A 21,919-nucleotide genomic window follows, 5' to 3' on the forward strand; every position below is an offset into this window, starting at 1 on the left:
ACCTCGTTTACTCAAGCAACATGCATGTATGTGCAAGTTTCATGTATCCCTTTCTCGTCAGTCAACACACTCAAAACACATTCAGCCTTGTCTCGTTGGCTTGTGCTCCCAAAGGGCATCTGCAAGGCGTGACATCATTCTCTCCACAGACACACAGATCATATTTTCACTTTCTGTGTATGAACTACTGGCCAGAAGCTTAAATAGATCCAAAGATATGCACAGCAAATTCTGCTCTGCTCTGGTTGGGTGTTTGCAGGTGTTGCGGTCTGTGGAGGCTTGGAAATCATAGTCATACTTCAGCAATGTGAAATTCTCCCAGACAGCCAACAGCTTTCGATCCAAAATCTGTTGGATCATACGGCTGAAAACAGAGGGGCTCCTTCAGTGTTTGTGACAGTTTATTGACTCTAAATGCTCCTCTTATCATAGTTTTTTTTCTTTGAAGGATTATGGCTGTAAATAGTTTTTCACCAGCTTTTTCTTTTCTGGAAAACTAATATTAAAACAATGGAAGTAGAAGATAGGCCGTGTTTTCTGACAATCTTCAGCAGCTGAATGTTGTCTACTCAGGCACGCGTGTTTGTGTGGAGTCTGAGAATGCTACCACTTAAAAAGGGTCATTAGTAATCAGGTAGCACTTGTGCCAATTAGACTCTGCTTTCCTGGCTCACTCTGCTTTCCTGGCTCTCTCTCCTTCTGTCAGCTGTGCTAAAATCAAGCCCCTCAGTCACATTCAGCTTTCCCCGTAATCAAGTCCAAGAAGAAAAAAGTTTATATCAATGAATTTGTTCAGTCTTATTATCACGCTTTGTCTTAGCTTTGTTGGAGTTTGGAGTACAATCAAGCTCTGTCAGTTTAAGTTAGAGTTAGTTTGTTTTTCTAAAAGGGGGATTCTGAAAGACGTTTTCTTTCTTCTCCAAGTTCCTGTTTAACTTTGGCTCCCTGTTTGTCGAGAAAAATACCATCGTTTATTTTTTCATGTCTATTTTTTTAAACCAAAGCCACCAAAAAATAAAAAGGCTGAAGGGTGAACTAATTAGCAACCAATGGGCGTGTGTGGTAATGTTGAAGCCAAGCGTTTGTTTCAAAATCTATTTAGAACAACGGCAGTGGTAGTAGAGCATGATTATGGACAGAATGACATCATAATGATGATGGGAACATTTTTTATTGACTTTGACTTTTGAATTTTGAGTCTTTTGGCATTTGTTTTTAGGATTGCACTTCAAAGCACTTTGTTATTGATTTACTTTTTAGATGTCCATTTTTAAATGCATTACGTGCATAACATGCATCATATGGTAGTCAATGCCAGTTGGTGAAAGGGCCAGAGCCTTATCTATTCATGAAATGAATTTGGGTCTGCTAATATCAAGCTATCCAATTTTTGCTCTTGTCTCCCGCAGAAACTACTAACAGTCTCTGTAAATTGTAAATTCATTGCCACGGTCAGCTGTTTTTCATTTAGAGTTGGACGACCAACAACAGAGCTGTCTGGCACAGAGCTCAGAGAGGAAGAGTTTGCTAAGCCTTTGGGTCAAACCCTGGGAGTGGATGTAGTTCAGTTTCAGTATGGAAAATTTGTCCAAAATGTGTGTTCATGGGGAAGGTAGTAGAAGTGCAGGTACTACTTTTCCCAAAATACATATTTCACAAGGTCACTAAGAACAATGATGATATTTTGTATATTTATCAAGCACTGTTCAAAAACTACATTTTTATATGTATTTATTAGTATGATCAATAAACTGAAGACAGACACAAGAGAACAGAAACATTATTTGTACCTTTGATTCATGCTGAAAAGGTATTATTTAATTACAAGATAAGGGACGCTGATCACTCATATGACACGAAGAGTCATGGCAACAGAGCCATGTGACATACTACCCAAAGCCAATGAGTAAAAATTAGCTTGACATACCCTCATGTAAATGGTAATATTCTTGAAGATGTGTATGTTTATTAGAGATGAATAGTTTCAACCAGGTAATTTGTGAAATATACAGTTTTTTTTAACCATCATGTTTTCTATTAAGTGACTCTGTTTAGTTCCACTTTTCAGAGAATGTTTTTTTCAAATATTATTAATATTTTATATAATAGTAAATGTGATCAATTTCAATATTATTGAGGCAGGTCGTAATATTGCAACTATTATTCATCTAATGAAAATTAGCAACATTAGAACATGGATACACAAATGAAAGTCAGTATTCTTAATATGTTCATTGTATTTACACACTTTATTAGTTATTTATTTTTGAGGTAAAAACATGATTGTGAAGCCAGTTTGTAAATAGACGTTTACAAATCAAGCTCACACTCAAAAGAATGAAACGTTTTGGTATTATTGAGTAAAAGCAGTCATGAAAACTGGAAAGAAGTTATTGTAGTTTTGAATTATCTTGTGATAATTTACAGATGTACAGTATAACATGTAATGGTAGCAAAACACTATTTGTTGTATTAATTAAAATGCATGTGTTGCACAGAATGCGAGCACCATAAAAAGCATACAAAAGTCTTCCCACAAAATCTGTTTACAAAGTAAAACGATAAAAAAAAGGAGCAAACTTTAAAAAAAAAATCTCAGTGGTAGAATATATCTCACCTTTAGCCCCGTTTACCCCATGGCAAAGATTCATATTTCATTTGTACCCTTACATTACTTACATGAAGGGTATCCAAATGTCATTGCATAACTATTACACACCATGCCTATCACATACAGTATGGTCCAGATGGAATAGTAAACAATAATTCTTAATGGTAGTTTCGACAAAGAAATCGCCAGATTGATTTGATTTCTCTCCATTGGTCCACGGTTTTCCAATCAACCATCACTCGACCAGCAGCGCTGGAGATGCATTCAGTGTCTGCGGTGAGCCCTAAGGTAGTTTTGTCTCAGTTGGATTTACTCTCTTGTCTTGTGGTGACGCCTCACCAGCCTTGCTCTCCTCCTCATTCCAACTGTAAGAGACGAGGCAGATGGGGCACAGTAAAATAAGGGAATTCAATAAATATAAAGACAAAAGCGAAAATGTCAAGGAGGAAAGAAATCAAATCTGAAGATGAGGTGGAATGACTCAAAGACAAATAATTAGAAAAAAGAAAATTGTGAAAATAAAATCTAACAATGACTGTCTGTGGTTAGATAGTTCACTTTTGCTCTGCATATTTTCCAGTTGTGATTATGTGTTTTTTGGCAAACTCTCTTTAGTCTGTTCCAACATTGGGGTTGATAATGCGGCATCAACGAATCATGCTTTTACCTGGAGCTTTCCTGGCAGCAGCGACTCGACCTCCCTCTGTGAAATGAAGAGTCAGTCAGTGCGTTTGGATACATAGACATGCAAGTACTTCACAAAATCCATGCCAATCAGCAGTTATGAGTGTTCACCTTTGATGATTTTGGTAATTCTCTCTGACTCCTCATCAATCAGAGTTGGGTTTCCATGGATGGTTGTGATCTTTGAGAAGTCTGGTCCTGGACGTTCAAAACAAAACCATTACATTAACAATTCAAAGCAATTTTTGCCTCATACAGAATCATGTAAGGAGCAGCATCAGTGTTAAAAATTCATCATATTCTCTTTCCCACAAAGAAGTAATCACTGGTTTTTCATTTGAATGAATACTTATATATGAACATGATTATTTCAAGGACAAAAGGAAAACATTTAAAAGAATCTTGTTTGGTATAAAGTGTTCATGTAAGGACACCCTACCCTCAATGATCTGAGGCTCGTTCACCATGATGTATCTGGCTCCACCTTCAGACCGGCAGCGGAGAAGGGTGTTGAAAGTCATTTAACGACTTAGCAACTGTACTGACTGACAGACAGACAGACTGACAGGTACATACACCCCATAAAACACCTCCTCCGCCACCGCCAACATATAGTTAAGCACAAAAGGGCACTATTTATGAACACACACATATACACGCTTGCTCACAATGCACAGGGTGCGAAGTACAGGTGTGCCGGGGGAGCTCAGGTCAAGAAAACAGAGACAATTCTTTGTCTTAGCTCACAAGATAAGCTGCAAGACACCAGAGAAGAAGTTGTAGGGGCAAACAGTTGACAGCGCGCCTGCACCTGCACTCACAAAAGCCAATCGCCCAATGGTCTGAGTTGGCCTCCCCAACATGGCACATTATAATTTGCACTCTATACACACATACATGTTTACATCTAAGTAAGACATAGTATGAGTAATGAAGCCATTCTTGCCTGAGAGACAAAAATGAGGACAATGGGATGAAATCAGATGGATAAGCAATGAGATGAAAAGACATCCAAATCATGGTGCACCACAGGCAGTCAAAGATCATGTACAAACTCTTGCATTTATCTTGTAGTTATGTGTGCTGGATCAGAAGACAGACTGTAAAAATCAACAATCAATCCATGAGTCTATGCAAACACCAAAACCAGAATGAGCTTTCAATCATGTGGATTGTGGCAGGCCAAAGCTTGTCATAGTAGACTGTACAATCCAAAGGAACAATCTGAGTGTTTTCACTGGCGTATTTGATAAAATGGATTGAGTCACAATACTAATGCTAACGAAGTTGTGTTTGGGTAAATCTGACTTTGCTTACCCTCATAATCTGCATAATTCTTTTTTTCATCACAAATATGCACATCCCAGTGGTCACAGGACCGCCTCTAACTCAGGTGCTGATGCTGATCATACGACATAACTTGGAAAACGTACTCGCGACGAAACACGTCAGGGTGCCATGCTGCGTTCAAGTACAACGGGAGCAGTATTGGAACTTTTTGATCCATCCTTGTAGATAAGTATTTTGTGTCCCAAAATGTCACCGACAGATGAATGTGAAAAGTTCTCCCTGCCTTGATGAGTCCTTTCTGGTGTGCTGCAAACTTGACTTCAGAAATGTTGAACCAGTGTGTTGTTTCAGTCAAGTTAGGAATACTGTGGACGTTTTCAAGAAGTTGAGAAACTGAGAAGACAGGCTCAGGCAGCAGCCAGACTCAGGCTGGCACTAAGCCAGCCCCAGCAGCACAGGATGTAAACCATCTGCGTTGTTGGTTTGTTTCTGACCCACCAGTGGAAAGCAAAACGTCAGATAAAGAAATAGCTGGAAGCTAACAGTTGTAGCCAACAACGACCAAATCACTGCTTGTGTTTAAACATGGCAATGCAAATTAAAATTCCTTCTGTCACTGTCTGTAGTCATTACAGGCAAGAAAGATATACAAAATAGTATGGATAGTGATTGAAGTAAGTCTGACATGAACAAAAACAAAACATTCACAAAAATGTCCCCTCAAGGCAAAAATGGTGCACACCATGAAAACAATACTGTATGTCTAATGACTCAAATTGATGACAACCAAGGAAATGTGAAACGTAATGTGACATGAAATTCGAATTACATGATGATGATGCTCAGTGGTCAACAGGACCGTGGATGCCTTTGTTAAAAGAGCTGTTAGAAAATGCATGAAAGTGCCTAGATCTAGGCTACAATGCTCTACAAGGAGGTAAGCGTGTTAAGTAAACTCACCCATAATCCTCTTTCCATTTGCATCAACCTCTGTACCTACAGGTAAAGGCACCAAGTCATCAAGCCGTTTTGAGGTCTAAATTTTAACATCTAGCTTATGTTGTGCACTCAAATTATGAAGGATTTAAGCATTTTGTAAAAATGTTGTGAACTTACCCTCAATAACTCTTGTAACTTTGGTAATGGTAGGCTGCCCTTCAATGACCTGTGTTACTTTGGTGAGAGAAGGATCACCCTCGATGACTCTGGTTACTTTGGTGAGAGAAGGATCACCCTCGATGACTCTGGTTACTTTGGTGAGAGAAGGATCACCCTCGATGACTCTGGTTACTTTGGTGAGAGAAGGGTCACCCTCGATGACTCTGGTTAATTTGGTGAGAGAAGGATCACCTTCGATGACCCTTGTTACCGTAGTGACCACAGGTTTTCCCTCGATAACCACCTTAGTAACCGTTGGTTCTGTCTCTACGACTCTTGTCACCTTCGTGATGGTTGGCTCCCCTTCAATAACCCTTGTAATCTTGGTGACAGTTGGCTCTCCTTCAATGACTTTAATCACATTTGTTGAATCAGGGACTGTAGAGAGGGAGAGGTAATATGATCAAGCCTTAGGAATGACAGGAAGGCTATCTTTAAAACATTCCTATATATTCTCTAATGAGAGTGAAGGAGGAGGCTGGAGGCCTATTATGTGCAGTAATCAAAGCAGATTAGAACAAGAAGTGGAACAAATTGAAACTGGCATTCACAAAATATTAGATTGCATCACTGAAAAAAGAGAGTCTTTAATAAGTGCTTTTGTGCTCCACGGTCCAGTAAGCTGGTCCCTACGGACGGATCTCATTTTCTCCCTTAGTTGTTCGAAGCATTACATTTAAACCATCAGTTACATATGTTAGAGTTTAAAAAAAATCTTGACAACTAGTTTAAAAATGATAGAAAATGAAATGTGAACATCCGCCAATAAATTCCCATCTGGGGATGGATGTCTCCGTAAAATCTTACAAATCACATTTTGAATCCGCTTCACTAGAAACTTCAGCCAGGAACAGTCTTCTACCTCTTTCATGGTTTCTACTGCTGATGATTTTTTGTATTTATATGAGCCAGAAAGAGATGAAAGCTAACAGATGTGTGTTTGTATCTGAGGGCTTGTAATCTTTGGCCTGAGGTCCCTTGATATGTGGCCTAGTTTGGTAATCAGAGACAGATTTATGTCTGTCTTTCAAAGAAGGTCATTAAGAGATTTTGGTAATTTATGCTTAAAACTGTGGCTGCTTTCCCTTGTGATCTGGATGATAAATTATTTCAATTAATAGCTAAATAGTAAAGATAATACCTTTTATTTATCTGTGTTTACAGTGACAGTGCATCAAAATGAGGGATGGTTAGTTTGCCTTTTTCAAGGACTAACACATCAATCAGAGCCATATGCAATGTGATATTGTGTATCAGACAATGTCACAACACTGTTTTTGTACTTTAAGAACTTCAACTGTAACACGTCAACCTCATGAAAATGTGAATGATAAATGGTGCAGTATAAATCTGCGGCTATTACCTCTCTTTACAAAAGATGTAGACAGAGTCTCTTTAGAGGTAATAAACCTAATGTCTCCTGAACTCATAAAACAAAGTGATGTCTACTTGTAAGGAATATAAAAATTGGATTAACTAAAGAATGATGATTCCTTTTACATTATTTAGTTTGATAAAAGACAGGGGAGCAAGAGAGTTAAGGCCAAAGGCCCAAACAGTAGAAAATAGAAATTGAAGCTTTGTCTTGAGTATTTCTGTTCATTTATTGTATAAAATTGCAAACACTAAAAATGAAAACCCCTGGAGTCCTTCAGCTCTGTAGTCCAAGTAATGCGCCTAATAACCTAATTACCTTTGGACTTCATTTCTCCTATGTTACCCAATATGTCAAGGCACACTTCCATTTGTATGGAAGTGCACTGGACTCAGCCCAGCTGAATGAGCAACATCCTAGAGTTCTCTATGGTCTCTAAACCTGTTCTACTTTGACAGCCTAATTACCTCATACCTAAGGAACTGATTAAATATGCCAAGAGGTCGGCATTGACTTATAAGTACTGAGAGTGGATGATTAGAGACAAGAAGTCGAGGGACCAGAGAAAAGGCCTTAAAGCAACATTATGCAACTATCATTTTGATGGTACACTGACTTAAGGACAACAGCATGTCTTTTATTCCCACTCGGCACCCCAAAAGCCTGTTGCATTATGTAACTTGGGTTGATTGTGTGTGGTCTCCTGTAAAAATTGTTTAACGCTTTACCCCACTACACCCCATACCACCAGCTATGGGCCTTCAACTGCCTATAAGAAAAAGCTACCACAGTATTGTCAGTAGAGAGGCGAAGAGTCGAAGAGGACATTAATGGAGAAAGCTAAGAAGAGAAGAGTAAATTTCCAACTGGCTTTTAGTCATTGGCGAGAGTTGCAGGTCAGATGCCAAGCTACACAGCTGGCCTTCTTGCTGTTTTACTAGTAAGTACATAAAAAGGTTGCTTGTGTTGTTGCACAATTGGTATTTGACTGTGTTAACAAAGTTGTCCACTCACTCGTTTTTTCATCATAAGCTTAGACACCTCCGTTTTGAGAGAAGTTTATCTGCTACCTAGATTCTTCGAGGTAATGTTAGCAAACAGGATGGATTTCACTTAAAGTATTGATTCTCATTGTTGAACAAAAAACATCAATTAGTTTCAAAGGCAGTCATGCTATTTATCATCTCCACTAATGTTAAAGCTATCCCATGACCAAAGTTGATTCAAATCTTTCAATCGTGTTAAGTTTTAGGTCTTACCTTTAATATAACGAGTAGTTGTAATGGTCCTCTCTGTGAAGTAACAAAATTAGTTTTAACTTGTTTCACGTGCGATAATATTTAGACATCATACAGCAATAGTAACACTAAGGAAACTTACTGATGAAGGTGAGTGGGATCTCAGCATAGGAAAATCCAGAAACAAACTAAAGAACAAAAAGAATAACGGATTGATAAGCAAAAGACAAACCAGACAGAAAAAAAAAAAAAAAATCTTTGACCAGCATACATTCATACACATCTGTTTTTCCTTTGCCTACCTTTATCTGGATGTACCTAATCAGCTTCTTCAGGAGGACAAGGAGGTCCTGACGGCCCACAGGAAGGTCTGTAAGATAATGCATCATGTACAACAGGTATCCAATGAAACAAATGCATCCTGCCACAAAGTGCACATTGCATGAACGTATGGAAATATATGCTGTCTCACCCCCAGGATAGAGCACATTTTTCACCACATGGATCACACCGTTCGTTGCCATGAGGTCACTGTTTGGCACGTCCACAGAGTTTACATGGATAGAGTTGTTCACCTGGTAAAAACAAACAAAATAACAGTGAATAGATATATATATATATATTTTTTTTTTTTTTCAAAGATATAAATAAACAACTACTTCCTTAAAAAAAACCAAAAAAAACTGTAGGCTGACCAAGACGCTTGTGTATACTTTTTAAGACGTCTGAATGTACACCTTAAAAAAAATAGTTTTTAAATGGTTTGGCGGATAACAATGCTGGGCTGTGTGCTTTATACTCGTAAATGAAATCTGGGATTCCCATTTATAATTAATTTCCTGCAATTCAATCATCTCCAGGGAGGTGACTAAAAGACAAGCTAGGTAAGGGATAGGTTTTGCTTCTCTGCTTCCTGTCTCTTCCACTATATTGAGCATCATCACTATTAGCCTAAGTTCAGTTTTTTTTAAAAACAACCACACATTTCCATTAATCACTGTCCTCTCCATTGTTTAACTGATAGAGGACCGGAAAGTCCTCTCTCCTGTTAGTTTAAAAAAATCTCAAACAAGTTCTCCTGTGTCTACTAAGGAAGTTCTGTAGGCCTGATATGACACCTTGACTGATAACCCGATAGATAGCACGGTCGGAGAGAGAGCAAAGGCAGAATTGAGGTAATGGGTGAACTGATAATGAAGTCCGCATGATGACTGAGGAGCAAAGAGCAAAGCAGATGGACATCAAGAGCAGGTGGAGGGCATCTAAATGAGAGGTGGGAGTGGTGAGTGAATACCGAGAGTGGGCGTTGATAGAAGTGACAGGAAGCCAGGTTTTATTATTTCTGGCTCTCCTTCAGAGACCGAAGTAGATTCTGCAGCTTTGAAGTAGATTAAAACAGGCTCTTTGATGCTATTGTTTCGATGAGAATGTGGAGAAAGATTGGGTTTAAGTCTCACAACGGAGGCTCACCATGTATTTATATGGTCACTTAAAATTGACATAATACAAATATGCTCAATAAGGATATGGTCAATTTCACAATATCTTTCTTGATAACTTTTGTTTATATTTTAAAGTGGGCAGCAATTGAAATATAGCTGTAAGCCAACTAGTGTGTTGACTTTCATGTGCCGATACATCTGTTGGTGCAGCGATTGGTATTTTCTGTTATCAATGGGTTATCCCTGTTTGATTGCTAAATGAATGTGCAAAATGTAGACAGATTCAGAAAATCACTGCTGCCTCTTTGACTCTAAGGACACAAATATATACACTCAAATGATGACGTACAGATTTAACTTGCAGGTTGTTGCCCTGGAGGGTTTTAAGGAGATTGGTAACTCCTCCTTCTAGTCCACCATTGATGAAGACACCATTGCTGAGGTGGTACAGAAGAATGGTTCTCAAAACATTTAGATCACCTGTCAATGACAACAGAGGGAACGTCATTCCATACAGTAGAGATACCATTCTTGTTATTTTCTCTCCTTATTCAACAGCACATAACTGCATATCTTCATCTCAGCAGAGTACTCACTTTTTAGCAGAGCAAGGTCCTCTTTACTGAGGCCATCAAAGGCATCGTCTGTTGGTGCAAAGATGGTGTAGGAGCCTTCCTGCTTTAGCAGATCATACAGACCTGCTGTTTCCATCAGTGACAGGAAAATTCTATGGTAATTCACAAAAACAGAAAAGATGAATCATCAATTCACTCAGTCAATGTATTGGACTGCTGGAGTGAAATGAGGCCTGAACTGAAGTCTGAAGGCTGAATTTTTACACTTTTGGTTTCATGGAAATGATAAGGTGGAATATGTTTTATGATTTACAAAGGTGGAACCAAACAACAATGAAAAATTAATCGATAAAAGGTAAGCTGTTTGAGCCACATGTGGTCACTGACATCACTTGAACACTGCTACAACACACTCCAAAGTAAAAGGCTTTTTTTTTCTTCCTATATTTACGAGCTCTGTTGACATTTTATTTTTTATTCTTGGTCAGCATTTGTGTTTATGACTGCATAAACTCAAGCCAGACAGGACATGAAGTCTATTTTTTTCTACGAGGAAAACAGCTGTAACTATAATGACAAATTTACTTTTGTTAAGGAGATCACATTATGTTGCGTTTGGACGAGAACAAATGCTCAGGTGTTGCTTGTTTTAATCAGGAGGATTATAGCTCTAGCAGTCTTGTGCAGTTGTGTGGTGTCACTGAGCCACACATCTGTTTCCTCTATTATTCATCATCAGCTTCTACTGGTACCCATAAGGTCCCATAGAGGCTTAAAATGTGAAAGGTGTAGGGTAAAGCATTGACACTAACAAAGGGAAAACCAAAGTATGGCAAAAAAATATAGATGTGTTCTCACTTGAAACGTCCGTCAGCAATCAGGAGCTCGTAGATTGTTTTCTCAGACGGTTTGATCAGGGTCCTCATAAGATGAAGTGCCCCGTTGCTTCCCTCCTTACTGCCACGCACCAAACATGCATTTTCTATGCACACAGCCTACCAAGAGAGAAACATTCAGAGAGTGCAGTTACAGGTCTAAAATACATTTTTCAGATCTGGTAACTATTTATTCTAGGGGAAGAGGGTTGTCACACTGTCCTCTTTGATCACAATCAATCAAACAGAATAGCAAATTACACCAAGGTGATTGTCATATCTGAAACACATCTCATCTGCAAAGAGCTGGACTAATTTCCTGTTTATTTACACATTTGAAAAACAGAAAAATCATGTTAACACTTGGTAAGAGGCCTGATAATGAACTTCAGATTTCCAGTATGGATGCTGCTGTTCTCCATCATCTTCACCTCTAATTTATCATTGTCTTTCTATTTTGGTTTTTCACTCTGTTTGACTCTATGATGCAACAATAGCTGCGCGCACGCATGCACACACACACACACACACACACACACACACACACACACACACACACACACACACACACACACACACACACACAAACATAGTTCTCACAGTGCGGTAAATGAAGACTCTGAGCAGTTTGCCAGTGAGTGTTTCCAGCAGCTGTCCATTGTAGAGCTCGCTCAGGGTAACTTTGAACTTCAAAATGTGGTTTCCCAATATGGCTCTCAGCAGGCTCTGGTCTGTTGACATCACCTCATCTGACAAATATACAGAAAAGTTAGAGGTTTAAAACGATAAAATTATTGTGCTGAGTTGTACGAAACAGATATTTAACTTACTAGTGAAGGCAGCGTTCAAAGGAGCGAGCAGTGTGTACTGTGTCTTCGGACCTATGGCGGCAGCTAAGCCCAGTTCAGACACCATGTCATTGAAGGTGCTCTGGGAGTCTCCTATCAGCTCCATCACGTCCTTGGCTGATATGAATCATCAAAGTTGTGATCAAAGAAAACATTGTACAGCCAAATAATTTAACCAAATTCAAGCTATGTTTTACCTGAGTCAGGGATGAGCACCTGGTCTATGAGGTGGATGACACCATTGGAGGTTACAATGTCCTTCTTCAGCACCATCTTGATGCCATTGACGGTCAGACTGTCACCATCACAGCCGATCTCTATGGTGCTGCCCTCTGCTGTCTCATACACTGATCCTGCCATGATGGCTTCTGCACACTGGACACTGTTCAACAGGTGGTAGTTCACCAAGGCTGAAAGGGTTGATCAAAGTGTGAGAGAGATAGATGGAGAAAAGTAGAAAAATATGCTGATCAGATTCCACTCTTTTAAATTCTTCTGGTGGCCTGTAGCTTGCGGCTATCCAAGATTTATGCTTGCAATCATCACTCACATTGTCTGCTCTTTCAGAAATAATTAGGCACTTCTGTCAATATTCAGATATGGGATTACACCTTCCAAACCCCGCAAAATTAAAATGCAATCAGCACTGTACTGTGGGCCAAATTACTCTGCTTTTGGAAGGAGTTTTAACATAGATGGTCAGCAAAGCCTGGCTTCCAAGTGTCTGAGAATTTATCTGCAGATATATTGTTTTTGCCAGAGGAAGTCGCTTACTGAGGAAGACTGGCTTCATGCTCATTCTCATGATTCAGCAAGTAGGCAGATAAGCTGTTCCCTGCTTTCATTGTGTTGTGTGTGGACACAGATGGTTTCAGTTGTATTTTGACAATACGCTATCAACATAATTTAAGTTCACTTCATCACAAATTAATATTAAATGCATAATATGTAACAGTTCTGAACTAAAATTTCTAAAAACTACAAAAAAAGTTACACACTTTATTGAGTTGTTCCATATGTTTTTGAGTTTTCTGCACTTATATCAAAATATCAACAAGACTTTCAAAGTGCACAGTCAAGCACGCAGCTGTGCGAGGCTCCTTTGGCACAGTGATCTTTTGAGCAAAATTCTAACATTAACATTATAACATACTCACAACAATCGCGTCAATGTGTGTTTAACACATACACCATACACCATAATACACCATATTTATACAAATTCATATATTTTTACATCATCAATAGTGTATCTTACGCACAAAGTACCTGCAATAACGGCTTTGTCTCCCATGATACGCTCCAGATAGCCTGGGCTCAATTCCTCAAAGGCGTCATTAGTTGGAGCGAACAAAGTGTATTGGCCTGGCTGGTCCAGCTTGTCCATCATACCAGATGCCAACGCTGCAGCCTGGGAATAAAGACAGGACAGTGTGTCTTCCATGCAACATTTTGTCATATTGGAAGATTTTGATTGAACAAATGAGTTTTAATCTTTTCTCTATGGAAAGTGGGGTGAATTTAACATACACTGAAAGAGGAGAGCTCATTGTTGACTTCCAGGACATCCTTGATGGTGTTCCCCACAGCGCTGATAACCCGGTCAACGACATGCACCACACCGTTTCTGGCCACCTGGTTACCATGGATGATCCTGGCACAGTTCACTGTCACAATCTTCACAGAAAGAAAATGTTTTATTAAGTTTAGACCACCTGTGTCTTGATGTACCATCAAAGTCCGTTACAGACATAATTCAAGTATTAATGCAATCTTGTGCTTAACTACACAGTGCTTAAACTGACCCCATTTGAGTAGTGGTTGATGTGGAGCCCCAGGTCATTATACATGGAAGTGACAGTCTGGCCGTTCTTCATGTCTTTGGTAAGAAGACGGGTGTTCACCATGTGGAAGTGAAGAGCGTTGTACAGCTCGATGTTCACGTTGCTCACCAGTGCAGACCGTATAGTCTTTGGAAATCCCAACATTAGTTACAGGGCAGTAAGGATGTCAAATGTTATTATTGCATGTGTTCTTTGAGAATGGTTAAAACCTCCAGTTTACTCACAGGGTCCAGCTGATCCCAGGCCTCATTGCTGGGTGCAAACATGGTGAAAGAGCCTTTGCCCTCAATTTCCTCTCTCAGCTTGGATATGTCAGAGTATTGTTGCGTGGCCGTCGCTTTTACAAGCCCCAGCGTACCATAAACATGGTCAATGGGAGCCACTGGTGGGGTGGGGGGGGCAAAGGAAATAGCATAACAAAGGATTGACATTTTTAATTACTACAGTACAGTAGTTACTACAGAAAATTGACCAGACTGTTGCTGTGGTGTCAGCCACCTACCTGCAGGGCATCCTCTCATGCCCTCCATCTTCATGTACCCAGGACAGCATTCATATAAAACCAGACTGATAAAATGAACAACAACACAAAAATGTTAAAACTCATTCAGTCTTTCAGTGGATTAGTGAAATTAAAGACATAAATTAACTTTATCAAGGTGCACAATGTAAAAAAAAGAAGGATTTCTTTGTTGCTGGAGTACTTACAGTCAGAGAGCCGTACATTATAATGTTTCATTGTTTTTGCAACAGCATACACAAAACTGAATTAGAGCACCATGCAATGTGAATGCAATGCAAGTTGAGAAAACATAAGACATTTGCCAGATCAATTAAGCGGAACTGACAGCTGAGAGTAAAATAAACAATTTCTGGATATTTGAGAGAATGATGAGTCCTTGGATTTTGGGTGGTGGAAACATATGACAGGACACAAAGGCTGCACAGAGGTAGTCTTACTCACCAAATAACAAATCCGTAATCAAGCAAAGCACATAAAAGTGAGGAAAAACAAGAACACATCCAAAAAAGGAAGCAGGTCAAGCAGAATTTAAAAAAAGATAAGAGAAAAACACAATTTATATTAAAGTGGTTCATTAAAAAATGCTTCCACAGGCAAACTGGTAGAGAGCGCACCATTCCCAGCATGTCAGTCACAGAAAAAAAGCTGAAAACTTGCAACAGAGTCAGCCAATATAATTTCCAATATATCATGCAACAGCAGTAAACCCAGCAAATGAAAAAGCCTGAGACAAGAATTTTAAAAAGTTACAGCAACAGTCGTGTGTTAGCAACATGATCAAAACAGAGCCTGAGAAAAATATTAATGACATTGAAAAGCTGTGCTTTAGTAGAGAACCAAAAGATCAGTATGGTGTATAAAATATTCAGGATCACTTCTGTGGGCTGTCACATTCGTCAAATCCAACACCATGGTCTAAGAAACATTATGGAAACTCCCAGTTACTACATTCCTCAGGAAATCAAAGCTTTACACTATTTAACTTGATGTTGACATACTGTTAACATGAAAACCAGACCAGTATGCCACACTTTCCCTTTCTCTTGGCCATTAATCAAAAAAGTCTCCAAAGAAAACAAAATCTTCACGCACAGTCAACTTCTTGTGTTCATATAATAGCTTACATTTTTGGGTGGAAGGAACAGCTTATGAAAATTTGTGAAAACAGAACTGAAAGAAGTAGAAACATCCTGTCAGGAAGCTGAGAGGTCCTGTTAACACTACACACTCCAAACGAGCTGTGCAGCTGAACTATGCTCCTCACTCAGCCGTTCACAGGAACTCAGGTTGCACTTTATTACAGGATTATGACTGATAGAATGAGTTGTGAGGAGGCTGATACTGTGAGCCAGTAATGCAGGTTTAATGGAGGAATAAACTATGTTTTTCACATAGAGTTGTACTGATACTGAACTATAGCTGGTCATCATAGCTGGCATTTGCCAGCTCCTCCCAAGTTGACACATGTCTTCCAAGAGGCAAACAAATTAGGATGGGAGTCAACATTGGATGCTCAACAACAACCCACCAGAGAAATATACACGGAGCTCTTGAATAAGTTTCATTGGGATTTAACTTGATTCACATCCAAAACACATAACTGTTTGCTTTCCTTTCAGAGATGAACAGCAGTGATATATTGTGCAAAAATAAAACACTCCCTTCCAACACACACACACACACACACACACACACACACACACACACACACACACGCACACACACACACACACACACACGCACACGCACCCCCCACCCCACACACACACACACACACACACACACGCACACACACCAAAGCAACATCAGTCACTTTCTCCCTTCAGCTTCCTAAAATGACTCATGTTTTGGCAAACTATCTAATCCCCTTGAATTCAAGTGTTTATGGAAATGTGTGTGTGATGACACTGAAGCTGTGAATAGGCTAATTTTGTGCAAATATAACCAGCGAAAGAATTTCCCCTTGTGGGATTAATAAAGTATCTATCTATCTATCTATCTATCTATCTATCTATCTATCTATCTATCTATCTATCTATCTATCTATCTATCTATCTATCTATCTATCTATCTATCTATCTATCTATCTATTATTTCTTACAGAGCAATCAGTCTGTGCTCTGACACTAATTTCTACTATATAAAATACAGAAATATCCCTGAAGGACTGGCTGTCCGGAAGGTATGAAATCACCGCTCAGCGGCTGAGGTCTGACAGGATAATAGATAATGTGGGCACCAGAGACAGAACAAGCCAGTGCACTGCAACCAGGCCTTTAACAGTGTCACTGCATGAAGCAGCTCAATGTGGCTTCCAGATGAGCACATGTACAAACATGGGTCATGAGTGTGCACACAAAGACACACACACACACACACACACACACACACACACACACACACACACACACACACACACACCGCACTCACACACAAATATTAGGTGGGGTTGTTTGGCATCAGATCAAAACATTACAGTTTTGTGCCAATGTTTTTTTTTTTTATATATACACATGTGAATTGAGTTGGTGTAAATTAAGGTTACATGTAACATACAACTTCTCTGACATTATTATGGTTTAACTACGAATGAACTTCCCTTTAAACCCTCGTTCCCTGCTCCCTGCATGTTTTGTCGTTAATTTAAAACACATTTCTTTGAAGAAAATTGCTTCCACCTGAACCTCCAGCAGCTGAATGTGAGAGCTCTTTGTGGAACTACTGGTATCATTACATCAAGAGTAGATCCTGAGAAGAACACAGCACAGGTTTAATTCACATCAGTGTAATTTGTTCTTTGTAGCAGTGGTTTCCATAAGCTTCACTCCAAGTATGACCTCAGCTGTTGCACCTTCAGAGCTTGTTTTGACACCAACTTCTTCAGGCACCAACCCCCACTGAGCACGACTACATCCAAAATGCCTCACTGTAAACACCCTTCCCTAATCTCTCATCAACACCAAATCCAACTCAGCCATAACCACAGCTGGGTGGATTTCCTCCACTGCAGCTGAATAATGCCCTCACTGTGACCACAGAGGCAGAGAAGGGAGACTTTTATGGCTTTATTGGGTCTCTATTTGTTATGTTTTCTCAAAATTGATATTCAACAATTTCTTTGGTATTTTTCCAGTCATAAATTTTTTGCTTTACAGATAGACATACAGTCGGGCAGTCTATTTCAGGAATTCATGTTCAGTTTATGGTTAATAAATTACATAAATTTGTGCTCTTTCACTCTTGGAAGTCAAAACACAGACATGTAGAGGAAAGAATGTTTCTGATGTCTTTACAGTCTTTTATTTGTTAGTACTAAATATAGATATTTTATTTTTAACATTTATTTTGTTCAGGAATTATGTCAACCACATCTTTCAGCAAACTAAAATCTTTTTATATCTGACTTTAGGAAAAATGACAGAAAAATATTTTACCAAATAAACTGTTTGATGGCATTTGTAAAAGGAGATGTGTCTTTATCACACTTCAGTAGTCCGGGAGACAAAAACAAGTAAATGTGTGTGGTTCATTTACCCTCATCATCTTCCTGCTATTTAATGTTGTCTTGTTTTTAGATATTGCTTGGTGGTTCCAGGTAATACAATCTCAGAACAGTCTATCACTTTACAGTGTTGGGCGAAAATGGCTCATCCCTGCACTCAATCACTCTTTGATCCGTTCTCTCTTTCATCTTCTTATTTTCAGGCTCATCCTCACAATAACAGGTGTTCCGGTTGACTGCATGACTGAGAGAAGGTGTGTATATCTGATATCTGCATATGTGTTAATGACAGAGAATAAGTGAGATTGAGTGTGCCGTTCTCAGTTTTTTTTTCGCTCTCCCGCTAAACTTGAGTCACCAACAAAGCGGAGCAGCTCCAGCCGAACCCTACACTCCATCAGCATGACATATTTTTTACTCTAATGATCAACTCATTCTGCACATTATGTCACATGAAAATATTACTCTGATTTAAATCCATTAACTACATGCCCCCGAAATTTTGGCTCGTTAATATGTTCAAACTGGGCTTTTTTTTTTTTTTTAAACATTCAGTTCTGAAACAGGCTGTGGGACTCAAAACGTTCCACTTAATCCAGCACTATTAAGCACAAAACTAAAGCTCAGTCAAAATGCATTAAAATAAAGAAAAGTAAACACACACAGCACAAATTAAGTTTCCATTACTATATGCCAAGAACCTGAATCTGGTGACACAAGACATGTAATATCTCCTTCGTTTCAGCTCACGGCATAAAGACACTAAAAGCATGTAAAGTAAATTTTTCCTGTGCACCTGAAACATGTTGGAGAGGAAGTCAAGCATCAATCAGCAGAGTTTACAGCATCAAGAGGCCTACCATAGTGAACCCCCAACAGGCTACAGAGCATGCCCAGACATGAGAGGAAGGGAGGGGTGATTGAGGACAAAGACAGACAAAGTCAAACAGTAAAGACAGTGTGGAGATTCCATATGTAGGAAAGTGAGAGTGTGAAGTTGCAAAGAGAAAACTAACGTTTGTATGTTGGAAATGTAATGAGATGAATACATATGAACCCTGCATCTTTTTTTGAGTGAAGGTTCAGTGAAGCAAGTGAGAGAAACCGCAAACAGAGATGACCTCTGCTAATTGAGCCATAATAAGAGGTGAGGAGTTAGTGCAGGGGTGAAATCAATCTACAGAAACAGGAGCTTCGAGTACTTATTTTTATCTGACTTATTTGAAAATTCTGCTGTGTATGCGCAGGATGTGTGCGCTTGAAATGGTTTGCACTGCACTATAAATAATAATAACATTATGTAGTAATTCCAGTCAGTGTGTTGGTGAAGACTTACGCCTTCTTGCCACATATGGAGCCTTTGTACCAGTTCCTACACGTGCTGAAGTACTTCTTCTTGGTCCCCACGACCTGCTGCAGAGCGCACACATTGGGTCTGTGAGAGGAGAGAGGAGGGTGAGGAGGGTGAGGAGGAAGGCCAGGTTGAGGGAGTGTATGAGGGTGGGAGAGAGGAGGGGAGGAGGATGGGAGGATGGGTGAGTTTAAGAAGAAAGGACAATAAGATGAGAAGATGTGGAAGTTGTTGAGTGAATGTAAGAAATAGAAAGGTGCTTTTTTTCTTTCCATGCCAATGTTTATGTTTCTAAGGAATGCATTGTGCGGTGAAACTAATAATTTGATGCATATAATTTAACTAGTTTTTAATTTAATTAGTATTTTATTAGAAAGCAATGGCAGTCCATTTACTTTTAATTAAAAGCAAATATTCAATCAATTCAACATGAAATTTAAGCACCAAATTGGGCACACTATTTTCAGCAGAGGAACTGAATGAATGTGAGAGACATTGTTGAATTTTCCAATGAGGCTTTAAGCAATATTTTCATCAATGTGATTGACGTGCTTGTCACATTCTAATCAAGTGCTCTATATGATTTAAAAACCCCATAAAACCTAGAACAAATACAATTTAACATACTTAATACTTCACGTAAGCACATATCTGTCAGCTTGTTACTAATCATATAATTTCTGTTCTTACATCTGTTCAGAAGATAATCAGGACTGTCAACATCCTCAGTTAATTTTTTACAACATTCTTTAAATGGAACTCTCATTTCCACATCCCGTCTCCTTACCCTTCATTCCTGGCCCGTATGCGGCTGTGGGTGACTATCTTGTCATAGGCTGAAGAATCCACGCTCCCTAAAGAGCAGAGTGCCACCAGCACTGAGGTCACTGCTAGCAGCTGATGCATCCTGGGGAGTTATCGGTCCTCTGTACTGCAAGGGCACAAACACACGCACACCTCCTGTCTTTTAAACACACACACACAGATGCACACACACACAAACACTAGCATGCACCCCCCCTAAAAAAAATACACAGGAGATATGGGAACACACGTGAGAGAAGGAGCTTTTATACCAACAAGCCTCTCCCTCTAACACACCCACTCCCGTTTTACTCCCTCACTGTCTTTTTCATACCGTTACGTGCTGCTCTCACCCACACACACCCTTCTCTTCTGTCAAAATCCTTCCTCCAGCTCTAACTCCAGCCTATTGTCTCCTCCTTCCTCGTGTTGTTTCACATGAATTTTGCATGAATTTCTTGACCACCATCACATCCCAGACCACCAAGGACACCCTGCGATGCAAGCTTTACATTGCTTTACACTCCAATGCATTGTTTCAACTCAGACTCCTATATAATACATACGTTTTGGAGAGGGTAACACACTTGGAAATAAAATAAGACGTATAAAAAGAAACAAATAAATACACATAAAGGAATTAAGATATTCAAGTCGTCAAAGTTATTATATTTCATATTCACACCTACAGTAAACACACATGGAAGCACTAAGCACATCCCTAAGACCTGACATTGAGACATTTAGTAACACCTAATGAGCATTAAATTGACTATAACGTTTTAAATAGGCTAGAAAATAAAGCCGTAAACCAAAGTCAAAGACCCATAAATCTGTCTACATCAGAGTTTTAACCTTGACGCCATGCTTGACAGAAACCTGACAGGATTATTAATTATAAACCCCCGGGGATATCACTCTCCACCCCTTTACTTTTATGGTGTGGATTCATCAATTCCAGCAGCCTTTTCCTCACCTGAACTCCCGTTTGTTCTCCTCTTCTCCCATCATCCTACCTGCTGTCATGTTTATCAGTTCAACGCTCACCCGTACCCAGCTTTTCAGCCTACAGCGGTCTCCATCTCCCACGTAGAAGCCAGATCTGGTACAGCTTCAAAGAGAAAATCCACAGTGAAACAGGCTCTCCGGATCTCATCATGTGCAGTCTTGACTTCTGAACATGATCAGGTATGCTACAAACTGAAGACATGCAGGTCAAAACTCTCCAAAAAATATATTTACTTATCAAAAGATGAGCCAATTTTTTCCATTACTGCTTTACTGCGTTTTTTTTTTTTTTTTAAATTTACATTAAAGTAGGGTTCAGTGAGATATCTTACTAGTTATAGAGAGTCTATGATCATAATAATAAATTAAGATTTATTTTTTTTTGGAATCAAACGGTTATTAAGCTATTGTACATCTCAATTTTACTCACTCATTGTGAACTGTCCTGACCACTGCGATCCCACAGATGACAGGAGCATGCAGGAGGCTGAGCTGTCTCGGAGAAGGCCACATTCTCCCTTTGGACACAACTTCTTGTCTTGATGCGAGCTTAAATTTAATTACAAAAAAACAAAAACAAAAACAACTTTACAAACTGAGGACACACCAGTGATTGATACATTCTCCATACTCCTCTGATACCACCACAAACACACACACAGACACACAAACACTTACACTACTTGATGGATTTTCACTTTAAATTACAGTGTCTCTCTACCATTTCTATCTGTTCTCTTAGCGTTCTACGATCAGGGTAAACCTCGAAGAGGGAATGTGTGTCAACTCGT

General features: G+C 39.3%; 1 protein-coding gene across 2 annotated transcripts; it reads right to left on the reverse strand.

The window, feature by feature from the left end:
* Nucleotides 1-1,778: 1,778 nt before the first annotated feature.
* Nucleotides 1,779-20,457, reverse strand: LOC138196342 (periostin-like). Of its 2 annotated transcripts, XM_069146290.1 has the most exons (23): nucleotides 20,104-20,457; nucleotides 19,302-19,400; nucleotides 14,443-14,507; nucleotides 14,165-14,322; nucleotides 13,902-14,066; nucleotides 13,627-13,773; nucleotides 13,366-13,507; nucleotides 12,294-12,506; nucleotides 12,079-12,213; nucleotides 11,849-11,997; nucleotides 11,232-11,368; nucleotides 10,395-10,525; nucleotides 10,148-10,278; nucleotides 8,829-8,931; nucleotides 8,659-8,726; nucleotides 8,499-8,544; nucleotides 8,378-8,410; nucleotides 5,702-6,121; nucleotides 5,546-5,581; nucleotides 3,735-3,779; nucleotides 3,407-3,493; nucleotides 3,279-3,314; nucleotides 1,779-2,976 (listed from the first exon to the last, which is right to left on the reverse strand). In XM_069146290.1, the coding sequence occupies exons 1-23, from the start codon at nucleotides 20,220-20,222 to the stop codon at nucleotides 2,921-2,923; spliced, it is 2,721 nt and encodes a 906-aa protein (XP_069002391.1). In that variant the 5' UTR covers nucleotides 20,223-20,457; the 3' UTR covers nucleotides 1,779-2,920. The 2 variants fall into 2 exon arrangements, with proteins under 2 accessions (XP_069002391.1, XP_069002392.1); XM_069146291.1 differs by lacking the exon at nucleotides 3,735-3,779 and having other exon boundaries at nucleotides 20,104-20,455.
* Nucleotides 20,458-21,919: the final 1,462 nt, after the last annotated feature.

Source organism: Embiotoca jacksoni, unplaced genomic scaffold (genome assembly GCF_022577435.1).
Source record: "Embiotoca jacksoni isolate LCO1_2020_lvr unplaced genomic scaffold, fEmbJac1.0.p SCAF_13, whole genome shotgun sequence".
Lineage (NCBI taxonomy): Eukaryota > Metazoa > Chordata > Actinopteri > Embiotocidae > Embiotoca > Embiotoca jacksoni.